Raw genomic sequence first — 18,145 nt, 5'->3', positions numbered from 1 at the left:
AATAATGCACATAATAAAGACTGAATACTAGATTAAATGGAGAAAACTGAAAAGCTGTAGGCTAAAGCTTAAGCTCATTCTACCCTTTTTACTGAGCAACGCATTCACTACAGAAACACAACAGAAACCTTTCATACATTATAATATTCATACCTCATTTTTATGCTTGTTTACCACCTTTTTCTTATTTGCAAAGTGAAGTAGACATTCTTAATTCCTTTTCACAACCATCCACAAGTGAAGCCCTTTGACAGATAACATCTATTCTTTATTTGTTTTTTTTATACATACATATCCCCATTAATTTCCAACAACCTCTGGATACAGCGAAGCAAATGAATATGTTATGTTATCTATATACATTATCTGTGCAGTTTTGAGATCAACTAGATCACAAAAAATGTTACAGCATGGAAGTTCATCAATAGTGTTTGTTGGTTCAAAATAACCCGATCCATTTAAAATTGTGATTGGTGTTGGTTTTGTACATGTTGACCTGGACACAGTAGGTCATGTATGCAGCTATGAGAGAACAAACAGAATATATGGTGACTTCTTATCCATGGTATCTTTAGTTTTGTGTCATATTGCGATGGTTTTCAACATTTTAGTTTCTACATTATTTATGTGTGATCCACAAATGTATTTTCATACACTCTATTTATCATAATTGTTACTTGATTATTGATTGGCTGATTGAAAAATATTCTAAACTTTGTTTTACTTAAATTTCATGAAACTTGTTGATATCAATCTAATTCTTTAAGACTTTCAGTTCTCCTTCAACTGTATTCAGAAGCAGTTCCAAACATTAATTAAAGCTGCAAGCAGCATTGATTGGGCCCTCGCATATTCACGCACGTCGAGGGTTCTGGCAAGACTCTGGTAGATGCGGCCGTACATTTCTGTGACCATCATACACTGCGTGCACGAGTTAAACGGTATTTCCTGTGTCTACCAATGGCATAGCCAGTTCATTTTGCCAGATCTTAAGCCTCGAATGTCTTGAGTGTACCTCTGAATACAATCATAATTGTAATTCTGTAAAAATCGACAAAAAACTGAATGTGTGTGAATGCGCTTCAGTGTTCGTAACATAACAGACCCTCAAAGTAAATGCAGGTCTCAGAACCGACTGTTTGTTTGTGCAGGTAGCTCTGACAATCACTGCTGAGTGACTCAAAGCTGAAAGATTGGAGGAGAAATAGGAGAATGTAGTTCCATGTGGGAAAAAAACATATTTTTGTAAAGAAATAAGTTTAAGCCAAAAGGTGAGCCGATGTAGAATAATCTATCATATAAATTAGGCTGGGTGCAGTTTCATTTTATTAAACAAACTTCACGTTGCATGAAATTACCTTACATTACGGCCTGGCTCCAAAACAAATAAAAACAGTTCAATTTACTATTAATGAAAACTGCACGTACAAGCCCGATTTGGAAACCTTTTTCATCCAATTTCTGATCTCCAAACATCTTAGTTTGTACATATTTAGATCAGAGAAGTATTTTTCTGGTGGTGTGCCCACAAACCCTTTTAATAAGTTCAGTGTTTGGGCCGCTGTAATTATAGAATCCTGCTAACGGCCATAATTATCAGTAGGTGGCGCTATGACGATGAGTTTGGCGAATAAGACGGACGAACTCGGCATGCTGGTTAAGACCGAGAGGGGCTTCCATGAGTGCAGCATCATGTGTTTCACAGAGACATGGCTGCACGCGGATTTTCCAGATCACAGTGCGTCGCTTCCCGGCTTCAGGACTGTTCGGGCGGACAGAGACGTTGTACAGAGCGGTAAGAAGAGAGGTGGCGGGATTGCCGTCTATGTGAACGAGAGGTGGTGCAATCCTGACCATGTGTGTGTGAAGGAACGCTTCTGTAGCCCGGACATTGAACTGTTAGCCGTGGGGATGCGTCCTTATTATTTGCCGAGGGAGTTCACGTCGGCCATTGTTGTGGCTGTGTACGTCACGCCATCAGCTGACGCTGAGGTAGCAGTGGACACCATCCACTCCACTGTATCTGGACTGCTAAGTCAACATCCTGGTGCGTTTTTGGCTAGACACCAACAGAGACACCAACAGACTTAATTAAAACCTTTTAAACCCTAGCCCTATTTGTAGGCCTCTGCTCGAAAATGGCATACCCATACTAAAGAGACCACAGTTCTGTAACTACAAGGTCTATTTTAATAATTTTTGATGCTATAATCAGATAACACTTGTGAGATTGTTCAGATGGGTAAATATTATGTATATGTTGCTGGTTAATATAGTACATGAAGATATTACACAGCTCAAATTGAAAATATTCAGGTTCGCCTGAAAAAAAAGCACTTTTATTGATATTATGTTTTTGAAATAATGCAGCTGGCTGCCTAAAAACTCTCCCAAATCATAGCACAACCGATCAGTAGTTGTTGAATAAAGGTTGGCTGGGATAAAGTGAAGAATAAGAGGCTTTAGTACAGAGAGGTCAAGCGAGGTCGTCATTTTGGAACCAGCTGTTGCAGCTCTTACATTGTACTTTTATATACTATATACAGTTGTGTGAAAAGTGTTTGCCCCCTTCCTGATTTCTTATTTTTTTGCATGTTTGTCACACTTAAATGTTTCAGATCATCAAACAAATTTAAATATTAGACAAAGATAAGACAAGTAAACACAAAATGCAGTTTTTAAATGAAGGTTTTTATTATTAAGGGGAAAAAAAATCCAAACCTACATGGCCCTGTGTGAAAAAGTGATTGCCCCCTTAACCTAATAACTGGTTGGGCCACCCTTAGCAGCAACAACTGCAATCAAGCGTTTGCGATAACTGGCAATGAGTCTTTTACAGCGCTGTAGAGGAATTTTGGCCCACTCATCTTTGCAGAATTGTTGTAATTCAGCCACATTGGAGGGATTTCGAGCATGAACCGCCTTTTTAAGGTCATGCCACAGCATCTCAATCGGATTCAGGTCGGGACTTTGACTAGGCCACTCCAAAGTCTTCATTTTGTTTTTCTTAAGCCATTCAGAGGTGGACTTGCTGGTGTGTTTTGGATCATTGTCCTGCTGCAGAACCGAAGTGCGCTTCAGCTTGAGGTCACGAACAGATGGCCGGACATTCTCCATCAGGATTTTTTGGTAGACAGCAGAATTCATGGTTCCATTTACCACAGCAAGTCTTCCAGGTCCTGAAGCAGCAAAACAGCCCTAGACCATCACACTACCACCACCATATTTTACTGTTGGTATGATGTTCCTTTTCTGAAATGCCGTGTTACTTTTACGCCAGATGTAATGGGACATACACCTTCCAAAAAGTTCAACTTTTGTCTCGTCAGTCCACAGAGTATTTTCCCAAAAGTCTTGGGGATCATCAAGATGTTTTCTGGAAAAACTGAGACGAGCCTTTATGTTCTTTTTGCTCAGCAGTGGTTTTCGTCTTGGAACTCTGCCATGCAGGCCATTTTTGCCCAGTCTCTTTCTTATGGTGGAGTCATGAACACTGACCTTAATTGAGGCAAGTGAGGCCTGCAGTTCTTTGGATGTTGTTCTGGGGTCTTTTGTGACCTCTTGGATGAGTCGTCGCTGCGCTCTTGGGGTAATTTTGGTCGGCCGGCCACTCCTGGGAAGGTTCACCACTGTTCCATGTTTTCGCCATTTGTGGATAATGGCTCTCACTGTGGTTCGCTGGAGTCCCAAAGCTTTAGAAATGGCTTTGTAACCTTTTCCAGACTGATAGATCTCAATTACTTTGTTTCTCATTTGTTCCTGAATTTCTTTGGATCGCAGCATGATGTCTAGCTTTTGAGGATCTTTTGGTCTACCTCACTTTGTCAGGCAGGTCCTATTTAAGTGATTTCTTGATTGAGAACAGGTGTGGCAGTAATCAGGCCTGGGTGTGGCTAGAGAAATTGAACTCAGCTTTCCAAAGATGTGATAAACCACAGTTAATTTATGTTTTAACAGGGGGGGGGGGGGGGGGGGGGGGGGCAATCACTTTTTCACACAGGCCATGTAGGTTTGGATTTTTTTCCCCCTTAATAATAAAAACCTTCATTTAAAAACTGCATTTTGTGTTTACTTGTGTTATCTTTGTCTAATATTTAAATTTGTTTGATGATCTGAAACATTTAAGTGTGACAAACATGCAAAAAAATAAGAAATCAGGAAGGGGGCAAACACTTTTTCACACAACTGTATTTCACTTTTTTTTAATCACTCATATTATTCAATACATCCAAATACAGCCGTTTGGAATCATTTTGAGAGCCAGGGTCCTCTCAGAGCCTGTCTCTGGCTCTCATCCATAGGATTTTCTCAGTTGCTGTGTGTGTATGGGGCTGTAGCTCAGCCTATCATCGGTCGATTTCAGTCAATGAGCCCGCCTTCGACGCGTCAGAGTCTCAGGAAGGCGGGCGTCGAAACCGGGTGTTGATTGACAGACTTTTCAGCGAGTAAAGATGCAAAGAGTGTGAGTATCCCCGAGCATAAAATTCCATTCGCCAAAAGTCTGACCACCCACCCCCGGGTCCCACAAGTTAGATTGACCCCCCTTCTACAGGAAACAGATGAAAACCAGACAGGATGCAGTTGCCAACAATGTTTCTAGGATAATTTTCGACATTATGTTTGTGTTTTCTTCATAAAGGTGAGCAAAAGCCAACGATTTTTTCCGGTGAAGGCAACTGTTATGTTGCCGTTGTTCACTCACAGCTTTCTAGTCGTTTCACGGAGAGAAAAATCGAAGGTATTTATGCGTTCTGTGTCAAATGCTAATGCTCGGCGATGTGTGGATTAGCAGTGTAGCAGTTAGCATGGTGTTAAAATATCGAAGGGCAGTAAATATAACGCCGATTTTTGCACAGGAATTCGTGCTTTTATGCCACATTTTCTAGTTGCTTATATTAGTAGTGTATAGTTGTGTTTGGAGTGTGTAAAAAGTGACTTGTATGATAGTGTTGCCCATACGTTGCTGTTTAAACCGGTATATAAAATGTACACATGTCCAATATTCGCTATCAATATGGGCCTTTTTTGGACGATATTTGCAACCCCCCTAACCCCGAGTGCCCCCACATTTGGGGGCGTCGTGTGCAAGAGGTTTTAACAAACTGGTTAAGAAGGCCGGCTCCATCATTGGCTTCAAACAAGACATTCTGGAACAGGTGGTGGAGAGGAGGACACTGAAGAAACTATTATCCATATTGGATAACCCATTATCCATATTGGATAATTATTCTATTGTATATATTGTGCATTTTTTAATACTTAATATTTTTGGTTACTCTGTTACTTTGCATGTCTTGCTGCTGTAACATACAAATTTCCACCTGGGGATGAATAAAGTACATATCTATCTATCTATCCATCTTAATATTGACATGCAGAAGTCCTAAAGTCATGACAATCATCAAGCATGTCAAGTTTGGGACAGTTTTGGCAAAGTACAGTCGAGTTACAACAGCATGATGGATGATGGTGAACCATGTGAAATGGCTGCCACACCACATCCACGTCGTTCGATGAAACCTCAAGCTTTTAGTAACTTTTAATCACTAAGGTCGACTGTGGCTAAGTGGATAGCAGGGCCGTCTTTCAATCAGAGGGTCGGCGGTTCAATCCCTGGCTCCGGCTCTGCTAGTCGCATGTCGATGTGTCCTTGAGCAAGACACGTAACCCCAAAATTGCTTCCGTAGTTGTGTCTACGGTGTAGAAATGTGATAGACTCTGAATTGTAAGTCGCTTTGGATAAAAGCGTCTGCTAAATGATTGTAATGTAAGGTTTTTAGATTGTTCTGACCAAATTCTAAGTTGATCTGATTAATTCCCTAGGTCAGCAACCCGAGGCTCCGGAGCCGCATGCGGCTCTTCAGCCCCTCTAAAGCAAGAAAATTGAAGACATTAACAATGATGTAGCTTTCACACGACTTTATGTGCCGAATCACATCAAGAATGAATAAAACATCATCCAACCAATATATTTTCTTTCCTGTTTAATTTGCCTCCTTTTCTAGAATTCCAGGCTCATCACCTACACATAAACACATTTTGTTCAACTGTTCACAAACAAAAATTGAAAGCACAAAACAGGGATCTGTGAGAGAAAACTGCTGCGTAAATGAGCCGAGTTCTCCAGGAACAGCCCGGACTCATTCCTGGGACTTCAAATACCAACGTTTTGTTACAGCCGTCTGACACCGACGCACAAGGCGCCCTTTAGCGTCTGTATGAGACACACCAGGCTTTCCACTTACTATAATGTATACCCATCGACGTCATTGACACCAAGTGTAGGGAGAAGTTGGGGTGGATGGATGGGTCCAAAAAAACACTGTCACCCAGGAGACGGCTGGTTGTATCCCATGTGAAAACAAAAGTCAATTTTAAGTCACATCAAGTTAAGTAGTCCCCATAACTAGCCTGCGTCATTAATACTTATTTTAACCCAAACAACGATCTTTTACTAAAACTAACCAAGTAGTTTTGTTGCCTAAACCTAAGTGACACCAAGTGCTACCCAGTGCGTTATGAAGTGATGCCAAAGGGTCCTGACCAAGCGTCTGCATGTAATGAGAACGGGTTGCCAGGAACAATAGAGATCTTCTCTCAGATATCATTTGATTGTTTTAGGATGTGTGGTCTGTATTGACGCTTCAGACATGCTGAAGACATAGGAACATTCAGAGGGAATGGAAACCCTGGAGTGGGCATCTCTTTTCTAATGAATATGAAAGATCCACAAGTTCAACTATGCTTTGAAGGGAACTCAAATGAATTTGGCAGGAAGGTCAAAGTAATGAAGTAATGAAGAGGCAAATGTGATTAATGGTAAAGAAGACAATATTTGCATTGTGGACTTTGGGAATAATCAGTCACTTAATTTCATTGAGAAATTTAACATAAAACCTGCATTTTTCAGACCTGCTTACTACCAATTTGAATGAAATATGAGATTCACTAATCTGGTTTTCTGGGGCTAGATTTGTTTTTAGATAGATAGATAGATGATAGATAGATATAAACTTTATTCATCCCCAGGGGGAAATTAGATTGTAGCAGCAGCAATTTACAGAGTAAAATATAACGTATGGAATGCACAATATATACAGTACAATAAAATAACAGAGCAGATATTGAATTTGAAGGAACAGATTAATAAAAAATAAGATAAAATAGAATAAAAACATGCATTTAAAAAAGCACAAGAGTAATTTATACTCATTTATTCATTCATTGGTTTATCCGTTTACTAACGCATTCCTTGTTAGACTGTCTGGTCCAGAGTGGTCATTACAAGGCATGGCAATGTCCAAAGTAAAATTGGAGTGGAAAACCAACATGCCTAACGTCAAAGCATTTGTTGATTTTAATTTAAGGGAAGCCATTCTATAGTTGGCAACAACAGTATTTGGCAGAGAACTTACACCAGGGAGAAAACTGTGACAAGCCAAGTAATAATCCAGACATGATGAGATGGAAGCATGGATAACCTTTTTCTCATTTGAGAAAGTAAGGCGGGGCTTTGGTTTTAGCCCTGAGCTGAAGAAAATTGGTTTTCACAACATAGCTTATGTATTTATGATATTTAAGTATTATACAAATTGTTGGCATGTGTCTCTGTGTAAAGCCTTAGTGGCCTTGTGTTTTTTGGAGGTCTAACAGCCTAAAAGAAAGGGGTCGAATTGAATAACCTGCTCTAGTTTGCATACAAACAAAAAGTACACTTTAATGTTGGGATGGATTCAGTTCGTAACAACTTGAGCCCTGTTTTCTTTGGCCTATATTTGATTATCTTCTGGCGAATTGGAATAGAATAGAATAGAAATATACTTTATTCATCCCCAAGGGGAAATTTGTCTGTGGCAGCAGCAAACAAGGTTACACAATAAAATAAAAATATTAAGTATGGAAAATGCACAATATATACAATATAATAAAATACAACAAAATAACAGAGCAGGACCTATTCAATTTAAGAAAATAAAGTAATAAAAATGCACAGTATATACACTAAATAGAATCGTATTAAATTAACTAAGTAGGAAAAAATAAACTAAACAGTAGTGCACAAGATCGCCAACAGCATCTTGTGCAAACAAAAATTTGCCTTTACCACGAAAGGCTGATACGACATCACAGCCAGTGAAGGTGTGAAAGAAAAGGATGCCACGGGATTTTTCAGGGCCTATATGCTCCACCATGTCATGAACAGGTAACCACCTGATGGACTGACCTTGACCAAATTCAATCCACAGTTTTTCTAAGCCCGCATCCTGGAGAGTCTCAAAAACACTGACTGCAAGAACAAGTATGTCGGTATCACAGGCCTTGATCAATACAGATTTGATCTGTTGCTCAACTGCGTGTAGGGCACGCAGGAAGATTCTGCTGTCAGCCTCTTCATGGTTGCAAGGACTTAAGCCTTCCAGACTGTCGGGTTTATTGCAAAGAACATGTTCCCCTTTGGTCACATTTTCTGAAAGAGTAGTTCCTAGGCATTATTCATGCCAAATTTGGTGCTTGTATCACCAAGTGAAAGATTCTAATGGAATATTGACTTAATCTGCCGCACTAATGGTGCAATATAAGGACATGACCTCTATCATTTTTACCTTATCAACTTATCGTACGATATAAGGACATGACCTCTATCATTTTTAAGTTATCAACTTAACGTACGATATAAGGACATGACCTTTATCATTTTTAAGTTATCAACTTATCGTACGATATAAGGACATGACCTCTATCATTTTTACCTTATCAACTTATCGTACGATATAAGGACATGACCTCTATCATTTTTAAGTTATCAACTTATCGTACGATATAAGGACATGACCTTTATCATTTTTAAGTTATCAACTTATCGTACGATATAAGGACATGACCTCTATCATTTTTACCTTATCAACTTATCGTACGATATAAGGTCATGACCTCTATCATTTTTAAGTTATCAGCTTATCGTACGATATAAGGACATGACCTCTATCATTTTTACCTTATCAACTTATCGTACAATATAAGGACATGACCTCTATCATTTTTACCTTATCAACTTATCGTACGATATAAGGACATTATCTCAATCATTTATGTTATTGACTTATTTTACCATATATGGACATGAGCTCAATCATTTTTAAATTATCAACTTATCGTACGATATAAGGACATGACCTCTATCATTTTTACCTTATCAACTTATCGTATGATATAAGGACATTATCTCAATCATTTATGTTATTGACTTATTTTACCATATATGGACATGAGCTCAATCATTTTTAAATTATCAACTTATCGTACGATATAAGGACATGACCTCTATCATTTTTACCTTATCAACTTATCGTACAATATAAGGACATGACCTCTATCATTTTTACCTTATCAACTTATCGTATGATATAAGGACATTATCTCAATCATTTATGTTATTGACTTATTTTACCATATATGGACATGACCTCTATCATTTTTAAATTATCAACATATCGTACGATATAAGGACATGACCTATCATTTTTAAGTTATCAACTTAACCTACGATATAAGGACATGACCTATATCATTTTTACCTTATGTTGGGATCTGGCTCTAGTCTAGAAGCACCCATGCTCCTTCCTGTCATACAACGTCTGATGGAAACTCCAAGATGAATGACTACACCTCCCAGCACAGCTAAAACTTGATCCTGGCCCCTCATTGGCCAAGAAGTGGCCCCCCACTGGGTTCGAGACCTGGTTTATAAGCGAGCAGGAAACGCCATTCGCTCTCTTCCCTCCGGACCTCGTCCTGGCCACAAGAAGATTCACGAGGAGCCGCGGCCTCATCAAATCCTATCAGGTCACATGTTACATTCGCTGGTCGAAACTACAGACTGTGTTTTATTTTGAGTTTTGGATCCCGTAGTGCGAGAACGGATAATCTCTACGACCCGTCCTCCCACCCTTTAGTGCACACCTTGCCAGCAAAAGAGGGCAACTGAGCCCCTAAAGAGCCGAAGATTTCCGGCCAAAGACGAGCGACTCCCGAACACGCCTCCGACGTTAAGAAGACCCCTCTCTGCAGCGAGGGATTGAGTCTGCGCTAGCTCCAATAGCCGCGCCACCGGGAGCCCTCATCTCTTTAGTTTAGTTTAGCATTAGCTTAATTTAGACTATTCGTTTATGTCGTTGTTATTCCTGTATCTTGTTGTGTTAAGTTACTGTCGTGTTATAACGTGTTATTACGCCAGCATCGCGGACCACGGAGTCCCGTTATATTGTGTATTTCCTGCTGTAACCGTTCGCATTTGATCCGTCGCTGCTAGTGGATGTGGAGCTTGTGATTCTATCACTTTAAAAACTAAAACCACGGTGGCCGACTCTCGTCTGGCCGACCGAGTTTCGGGGTGATAAGGAGACAAACTCGCATTTCACCGCAGTGACAAAGATCTGTTTGTTTTGGGGATTCTTTTATTTTGTTTTTGGTTTTATTCTCTCCTCTTTAAATCGGCTCTGCGAGTGAGATCTAGAACCGCAACTATCACCGTAAAAGCGTGCTGTTCCTCACTTCCTCACTACTGCGCAGAGCACCGCGCTCAGAGCTCGATTTTCTTTCTCTCTCTCTCTCTCCCTCTACTAACCCGCACACACACGTAACTACGTGGTTATAGCAGCCACCTCTCAGCCATTTTGGTCGCCGGTCTATAGACTCCGCCATCTTGGCTGCTATAACCACCTACGTGGTTATAGCAGCCACCTCTCAGCCATTTTGGTCGCCGGTCTATAGACTCCGCCATCTTTGCCTGTAGGCTCACACGCCCCTATTGAGATTACCCACCATCACTGTTGAGTAGGCCCCCCCCCCCCCCCTTCCTTTCCACACACACACACACACACACACACACCCTTACCCCACTTTATTCATTTGAGTTAAGGTATTAGACACATAATTGTATGATAGCGTTTGTTGATTGTGATATTACTTGATTTGATCATTTATTATTTTGATTTAATAAACTCTGTTATATTTTAAAGAGCAGTCGTCTGTGATTACTTGTGCATAGGTGTGTAATAACAACTGGATGTAGTGGCCTGTGCTTGAACTTAACCCTTCACTCGCACTCCAAACGTGTAATAGTATTCAGACTGTTAATATCGTGAGTGACCACAAATTATGAGACTTAGTTTATAGTTTGGTTATTGGTCCCTGTCCGCAGGGTGGTGCCCCGTTCTTATTAGTAATTACTAATTAACTTATTGATGTTAATAACTCCATTGATGTTGATAGTTTAGTTTCATATTTGCTGATAACCAAACACGCTCCTTTACGTTCCCAACACTTATCAACTTATCGTACGATATAAGGACATTATCTCAATCATTTATGTTATTGACTTATTTTACCATATATGGACATGACCTCTATCATTTTTAAATTTCAACATATCGTACGATATAAGGACAAGACCTCTATCATTTTTAACTTATCAACTTATCGTACGATATAAGGACATGACCTCTATCATTTTTACCTTATCAACTTATCGTATGATATAAGGACATTATCTCAATCATTTATGTTATTGACTTATTTTACCATATATGGACATGACCTCTATCATTTTTGCTGCCCCTGATATTGACAGTTGTGTTTACATGAGTTTACGTTTACATAAGAGTGTCTCTAACATTCTAACCAACATGATGCCAGAATGAACAACAGGGTTTTCCCTACCATTAAACGACTTGGGCATTTAGCAGAGAATGCACATTTAAGTTGAAAGAGACAGAGAGTCCATTATATTTATTGTTTTGGCTGTGTGGCTTTTTTCTTTTATGCTTTGTTTTTTAAGGATATTTTTCGATTTTCCTCACATTCCAATGTCTGAATATCATTACAAATTAAAAGTGTATTGCTATTTGAAAGGGTGTACTTGCATTATGCTGTTATAAAACAGTCGTAATGTTGTTTATCGTAATTATTTCTGGGACAATATGTTGTCCAACAAAAGTTGTGACAGGCCTAACTCAGCCCTAGCCCAAACCTTGGAAGACCAACCCACAAAAGTATGTGAACATGGTGCCATAGATACTTTTAAGGCCTATAGTGTATTTCTCTATCGATAAGACCTTATTTTCTCTGCAGGTTTGCTCTATGTGGCAGTTCATTCAGACACAGCACCGAAGACCCCAGAGACTGGCCATCGCTCTCACTCCGTCAAACAGATAAACACAACAGAGAGAAGAGAAAGAGATAGAGACAGAGCAACAGAATGGGGTTTGAGCTGGAGAGAGGAGAGGAAGTGGGGAAGGGAGAGTCTGAGCTAGTGGAGGCACATTGTTCCTGTCTGACTCATTCAGGCCTCACCTACAGCTGATGCTCCCTGCAGCCAGGTCCTTTCACAACTTATCACAGTCCCAGAAACTACTCCCCACCGACAGGAATTTACTGCCAAATCCAATAATTACTTTGCAGATTTTGGTGGCTATTGCATTATGGGAGCCTATTCACATATACAGTCTCCAGTGACTGTGACCCCAAGTCAAAATTGTCAATTTAATCATAATTAATAATTGCACTACTGCAGTATTTCAATCCTGCAAGTCAAAGTCATTAAAGTAGCTCCAAGAACTCCCGGACTATATTGTCTGTAGGAAGTAATCAACTTTGGACAGGCCTCAGTAGTTCATTAATATAGCACCTCCAGAAGAAAAAGAGGAGGGTATGGTGACTTTGTTACAGGATATTTCTTTCTTTAGACTGTCTGTTTGAGATTAAGGCATGGTATACAGTGAAAAAGTATTCATTTTGTATTGTATTCAGCAGAGATTGACCAAGGTGTTATTTCTTACACTATATGGATTAAATTAGTGGTGGAGGACAAATATTAAAGATTATTTTTGGAATCCTAACCAAATATTAGTAGGAAGTTATAAGCAGCAGTTGAATAAAAACAGTTTTTTTGTCATATTTGCTGTCACTATATCCTGACAGTAGTACATAAAACAGATAATCTATGAAAGAAATCTGATTCCTCTGCCTCCTTTTAGTTCTCCTAATGAAAACAACCAATCAGAGCCGAGGAGTCTCTAACACAGCTGTCACTCACTGTGGCGTTATATACCTTCACCCCACCGGGCTCCAATTTCTATAGAAGTTCACACACCAGGCACACAGTGTTTGTAAAACATGATCTGATTTGTGTTGGATGGATACTAAAAGACACAAAACATGCACACTGTGCTGCAATGAGTACCCAATGAGTGTCCACGTTTTGACCAACGGCACAAGGATAACCTGGTCGGTTATCACCAACACAGTTCAAGAGTAAAGAAACTCCAGCGTTTTGGCTGAAAGTTCAAAAAATACTTTTACAACATGAAAAACGTCTCAACATGGACAGGTGGGGGGAGCTAAGACACGCCCAGTCACATCTATTGTTGGGCTATTTTCCATAAGCATTAGTTAAGCATTACAATCACAGCACAAGTCTTTTCTCTTTTTTCTGTGGACTGTAAATGAGACTAACAGCACATTACAACATCTGGTGAATCAGTGTTAGTGACTGAATATCTGGTGATAACAAAGAGACGTGTGTGGATGAAGCATTAAGTTGTTCAGTTGTCTTATTTAAGGGCTGGCTGCTTAGCTAGCTAGCTTCCTAATTCCACCGTCATTTTATGCTACAGTTGCAGATCATAAAAAGCACCACATGAACTGCTGGGCTTGGTCGACGTTACTTTAACATTTAGCCAGATTTGACTGTTTTCAACCTACTGTTCATGATGACCGCTACCCTTCCAATTAGCATGCTAGCGATTAACATAAGCTGACTATTGTTATGATTATGGTAAGGTAAGAGTGCTGTAAAAATTCTGCTATGGTGACAAAATACAGTATAAACTCTTATACAATTCTGTGAATTTAAGTTTACATGCATGGCTGGGCTCTGTGTATGTTAGCAACTAGCATTAGCGCTAGCTATGTGTCTATCTTGGTGACCAAAGCTGCTTCCATATAAGTCACCTGGCTGCAGAACAGCCAATATGTTGAATTCAAATACGTTGCACTACAATGTCAAGATTAAGACCTGAATCCATCAACAACACTACTAAATACACATAAACATTGTGTTTCAGCTGAAAAAAAAGTAGTTTGGGGATTGACAAATCAAAAACAAATGCAGTTTTCAAAAGGCAAATGATTTAGTAAGTGGAAGGCAGAAAATGTCTATAGCCTGTTTCATTACAAAGCACCACCAGTATGTTAGAGATCTGTGCTTACCCTGAAAGCTCCCGACTGACAGGTAAAGCCAGGTGAGTGCTGGGATGAAGACCAGGGCGAGAGAGGCCGCCAGGAACTTCCTGCGCCCACGACACATTCCCAGCATCCTTTGGTCCGAAGCGAATGGAAAGAGAGGTAAAGTGACCTCTATGTGGGTAGCAGCTGTTGTCCAGGCTGATTCATGGCACTAGAGGAGAGGGGAGAGAAGGAAAAACTATGTTAAAGAAGATGCTTCCGTTCCACATCCTGTATGGACAGCTGAGCACATGGCTTCATCTGAACCACCTGCGCCAAAAGAACCATCTTGAGTAATATACTCAAGATCCTGTAGTACCGTTAATAATTATTCATTGTAGGCTTTAAATGTACAACAGTAAAACCATCTCATCTCCTTCATGTTGCCGGCTTCGACTGGCCAGTGAAATGCAGACAGCCTGTCAGACACTATTGGCTCTATTAGTCGGTTTATAAACAGTTTTATGTTAATCACGTTGTCATACTGCTTATTAAAACGAATACAATACAAGTTGGATTTAGCGCCGTCGGCACAGTTTGCTGATGTAGGCTACTACTGAATTTACCAGAATGTGTCATAATGTTGTCATGTAATAATAATAACTTAAGTTCAGCTGCTTTGCATGAAATTAAACCAGTTTAAGCTCATACACTGGATGGACCCAGCTCTAGTTGCGGCACCATATTTGGTGCAATTAGTAAAAACAAACCCAAGTTATGTAGCTAGCAAGCAAAGTACAATAATACAAATCTGTATTTATTTCACAACAATTTACAATATCCCAATCGAAAAAGACAGCAAGAGTGAGTTTTCCATACATCATGGCCTATACCAGCAGATGCAGCTCTACAGGATGTAATCAATATCAACCAAAGCGTTGCCTTGATGAAAAAAGAACCACTGGTTGTCTGACCTCTGACAAATTATATAGATAGAGGATAGACATGACCAATCAAATGGCAGAGTCACCATGGAGCCACATTTTCTAGCTCATTAAATCATCCATATCAAATTCAAATTCAAGAACTGCAAGCACCAAGCAGTTCAATCTTTTTTCACCTGCCAGTTTAATCAGGCAGTCACATCTTAATCTGACTTTGATGACCTCAACTAATTTGTCAATTTCCAGTGCGATGCAGGGCAGAGAGTATAGCAGTCTCATTATATGATATTAGTCCAAATCCTCTTTCCGTTACAACCACATTTGTCTCATTACCCCATTGACCTCAGTCAATTTTTAATCTCCACCAGAGACTGCCCATGGATGAAACATAATACCTCTAGCTGACACTGTGGAGGCTGGCACATACACAAACCAGAATGCCAATTATCATCGTGCCACCCAGTAGAATGCAGTAGAGGGAGCAGATTTCCAGCACTCTTAATGAACCCAGCGCTGACTGAATCTCCACTTTTTTATTGTGGCCCGGGCCATGTGAAGAGCTCAGAGTGAGACGAGGTTAAATGAGGCTAAAGCAGATTAAACTAGTCTCTCGAGTACGACAACCACTGCTTTGATAGGCCGACTATGAGTCATTTCAGTGGCTCCTTAGCCTTTGACCCCTGTGCGATATTGGCTCTCCACTGGATACTGTGATTTACATTGCAAATACTAAACTGAAGACATTTATTACTGTAGTTAAGAGAGGTGTTATGCCACTGATTGAGGGAGAAAAGGCATTATGGATGTAGCAGAAAGGAGGTTGCAGGAGCTCAGACTGAAGGAAATCTTTGTTAAAACATGTAATAAGCCCGTCCACTCATTTCATTCAGCCGGAATCACAAGTGTTACACAAAGTAACACTTGTGAATTGTTATCAGATGACATGCACCATTAAAACGAATCGGAAAGATGAAATTGTGCATGCTCCTCCAGACCAGTTGTTGGCGTATACACCTTTAGCTGTTTTTTTAAGAAGTAGAAGCAGATAACAAAGTGGATGCTTGTTTTGGAGAGGTTGTGTGAGGAGATCTGCTGTTACCTACATTTATATAACTTTATAGGAACACAAAGACAGCCAAAGGGCGTGAAGGCTAGGGTGAATTATGCCACGCAAGCACGTGCACGTTTATGCGACCGGTACAAGTCAGCGACTGTTCGAGTCAAGTAAAAGTGGGATCCTGGCGGAAGATTCAACCAGAAGAAGTCTCTATAAATCTTCCTCTAGCAACCGTCTCAGACACTGTAGTCCACAAACTAACAGATGAAAGAGACTCCCTTCATTTTACTCTCTGGTCAAACTAAACTTGCACCATAGAACAACCAATGCTCACTAAAACCCACAGACATTTATATTCTCAGAGGGAGATGAATCACATCCAATCTTTTCTAATTTTGCCCAGTACAAAAAGTAATGTGGTATCCATAGCCTGGCTTCAAATGTTCAGCCATAACTAGAGATGTCAATGGTGAGCCTTCCTTTAAGGCCCAACAATAAGCTCATAGAAAATAGAATTGTATATCCACAGCTCAATAGTAAATTGCTTCGTGTTGACACTAAAAGTGATGAGCGATGATTATGGGAGCAGAAGTTTATTGGTAGAAAGAGGCCATGGGGAAACATGCCGAGAGAGTCTGATAGAATTGTTGTGTGAAGGACGGCGATGCAGTGAAGATGGGAAACGCTCAAAGATGACAGATTTACAGAGGTTAGTTTTCATTTCATCTGCAGACTTTTTCTATGGCACATCTCAAACAGAGACTTGAAATGGACAAAGGTACCGAACACAACACAATTCAAACTCAATAGTTTTGAGTTTGAATTCATACTGTGCTATGCAATGAATACTTCAATAATCCACAGACCTTCGTCTGCCACCTTCATTTATAGATCACGCATAAGAACACTGAAGATGAAGGCCCAGCATGTCAAATGGTCAGTTCATGCACACGACCAAATAATCTCATCACTCCATCCATGCAGACTGTTTTGGTTTATAGTAACCTGTCTCTGAGGTTTGTGCCTCCTCCAAAACCAACCTGTTAAGCGTGGAATATTAGCCTTGATAACCTGTCATGCCGATGCCACACTGTGCAGTTTTGAGGATGGGTTTGCTGAAAGTTTTCAAGCCTTTCAGAATCAGATGGGATTGTTTTTGTTAGTAGAGTAATCTTCTCAGAAAAAATCTAAGTATTTCCAGCAAGCATGGCACTGCGCTCAACAGCTAATTCTGTCTGTCTAGAAAAATAGACAACACGCACCTCCAGTTAAGTAAAACTGCTCATGTGCATCTACATTGCAGATCTTTCTTCATGTGGGTTAAGATGTAAAAGGTTATGTCAGCTTTTCACTCTTCAGAGATGTAAATTATTAAAGTGTAATATTCCCATTTTGGCTGTGATGAAACAACTTTGAAAGGATAACAGTAAACATGTGAAAACATTAAATAAAAAAGGATCCAGGTTGCTCAGCAATACAGTTCAGTTACAACTTAAAACGACTAATGGAATTAATCCCAATACATTGACATTATGAGGCAGCCTCCTCCCAAAACACATGTAGGTCTCTATCTCTTTTTGATTCTTATTTGGTGCCAATAAACACATCCAGATTTTGAAATATTTGTTGCTTTCCTAAGATATGTTCCCTGACATTTCCAATAGTGAACATTGGTAGAATCATGTTTTGAGTGGAGTATCCCTTTTACTTTGTAACATGATATAATACCGTCACCGCTGGTTGGATTAACCAATAATCTTTATAAAGCCATATAGAAGATGAAATAATAAGTGGATGTTAAGGAAGCTGAAGTGGGAAGATCATAAATAGCTCAAGACCAGTGTGCGAAACACAGGGGACTCAGGGGGGTCCAAGACCCCTTGATTGACACTTCAATGTTAATTGTCTTAAATCACGAGAC

The 18,145-nt window shown here is 39.9% G+C and overlaps 1 protein-coding gene across 1 annotated transcript in view; it reads right to left on the bottom strand.

Moving 5' to 3' along the window:
• Nucleotides 1-18,145, bottom strand: part of large1 (LARGE xylosyl- and glucuronyltransferase 1) — a 139,994-nt gene that overhangs the window by 102,127 nt on the left and 19,722 nt on the right. The window contains exon 2 of the mRNA XM_076076049.1: nt 14,269-14,455. Within this exon, the coding sequence (XP_075932164.1) occupies nt 14,269-14,374 (106 nt within the window). The 5' untranslated portion in view covers nt 14,375-14,455. The remainder of the gene's footprint in view (nt 1-14,268; nt 14,456-18,145) is intronic.

Source organism: Anarhichas minor, unplaced genomic scaffold (assembly GCF_050575085.1).
Source record: "Anarhichas minor isolate MPS153535 unplaced genomic scaffold, ASM5057508v1 ptg000055l, whole genome shotgun sequence".
In the NCBI taxonomy this organism is placed as follows: Eukaryota; Metazoa; Chordata; class Actinopteri; order Perciformes; family Anarhichadidae; genus Anarhichas; species Anarhichas minor.
The sequence above is the reverse complement of the archived record's forward strand: the minus strand, read 5'-3'. Positions and strand labels throughout refer to the sequence as shown.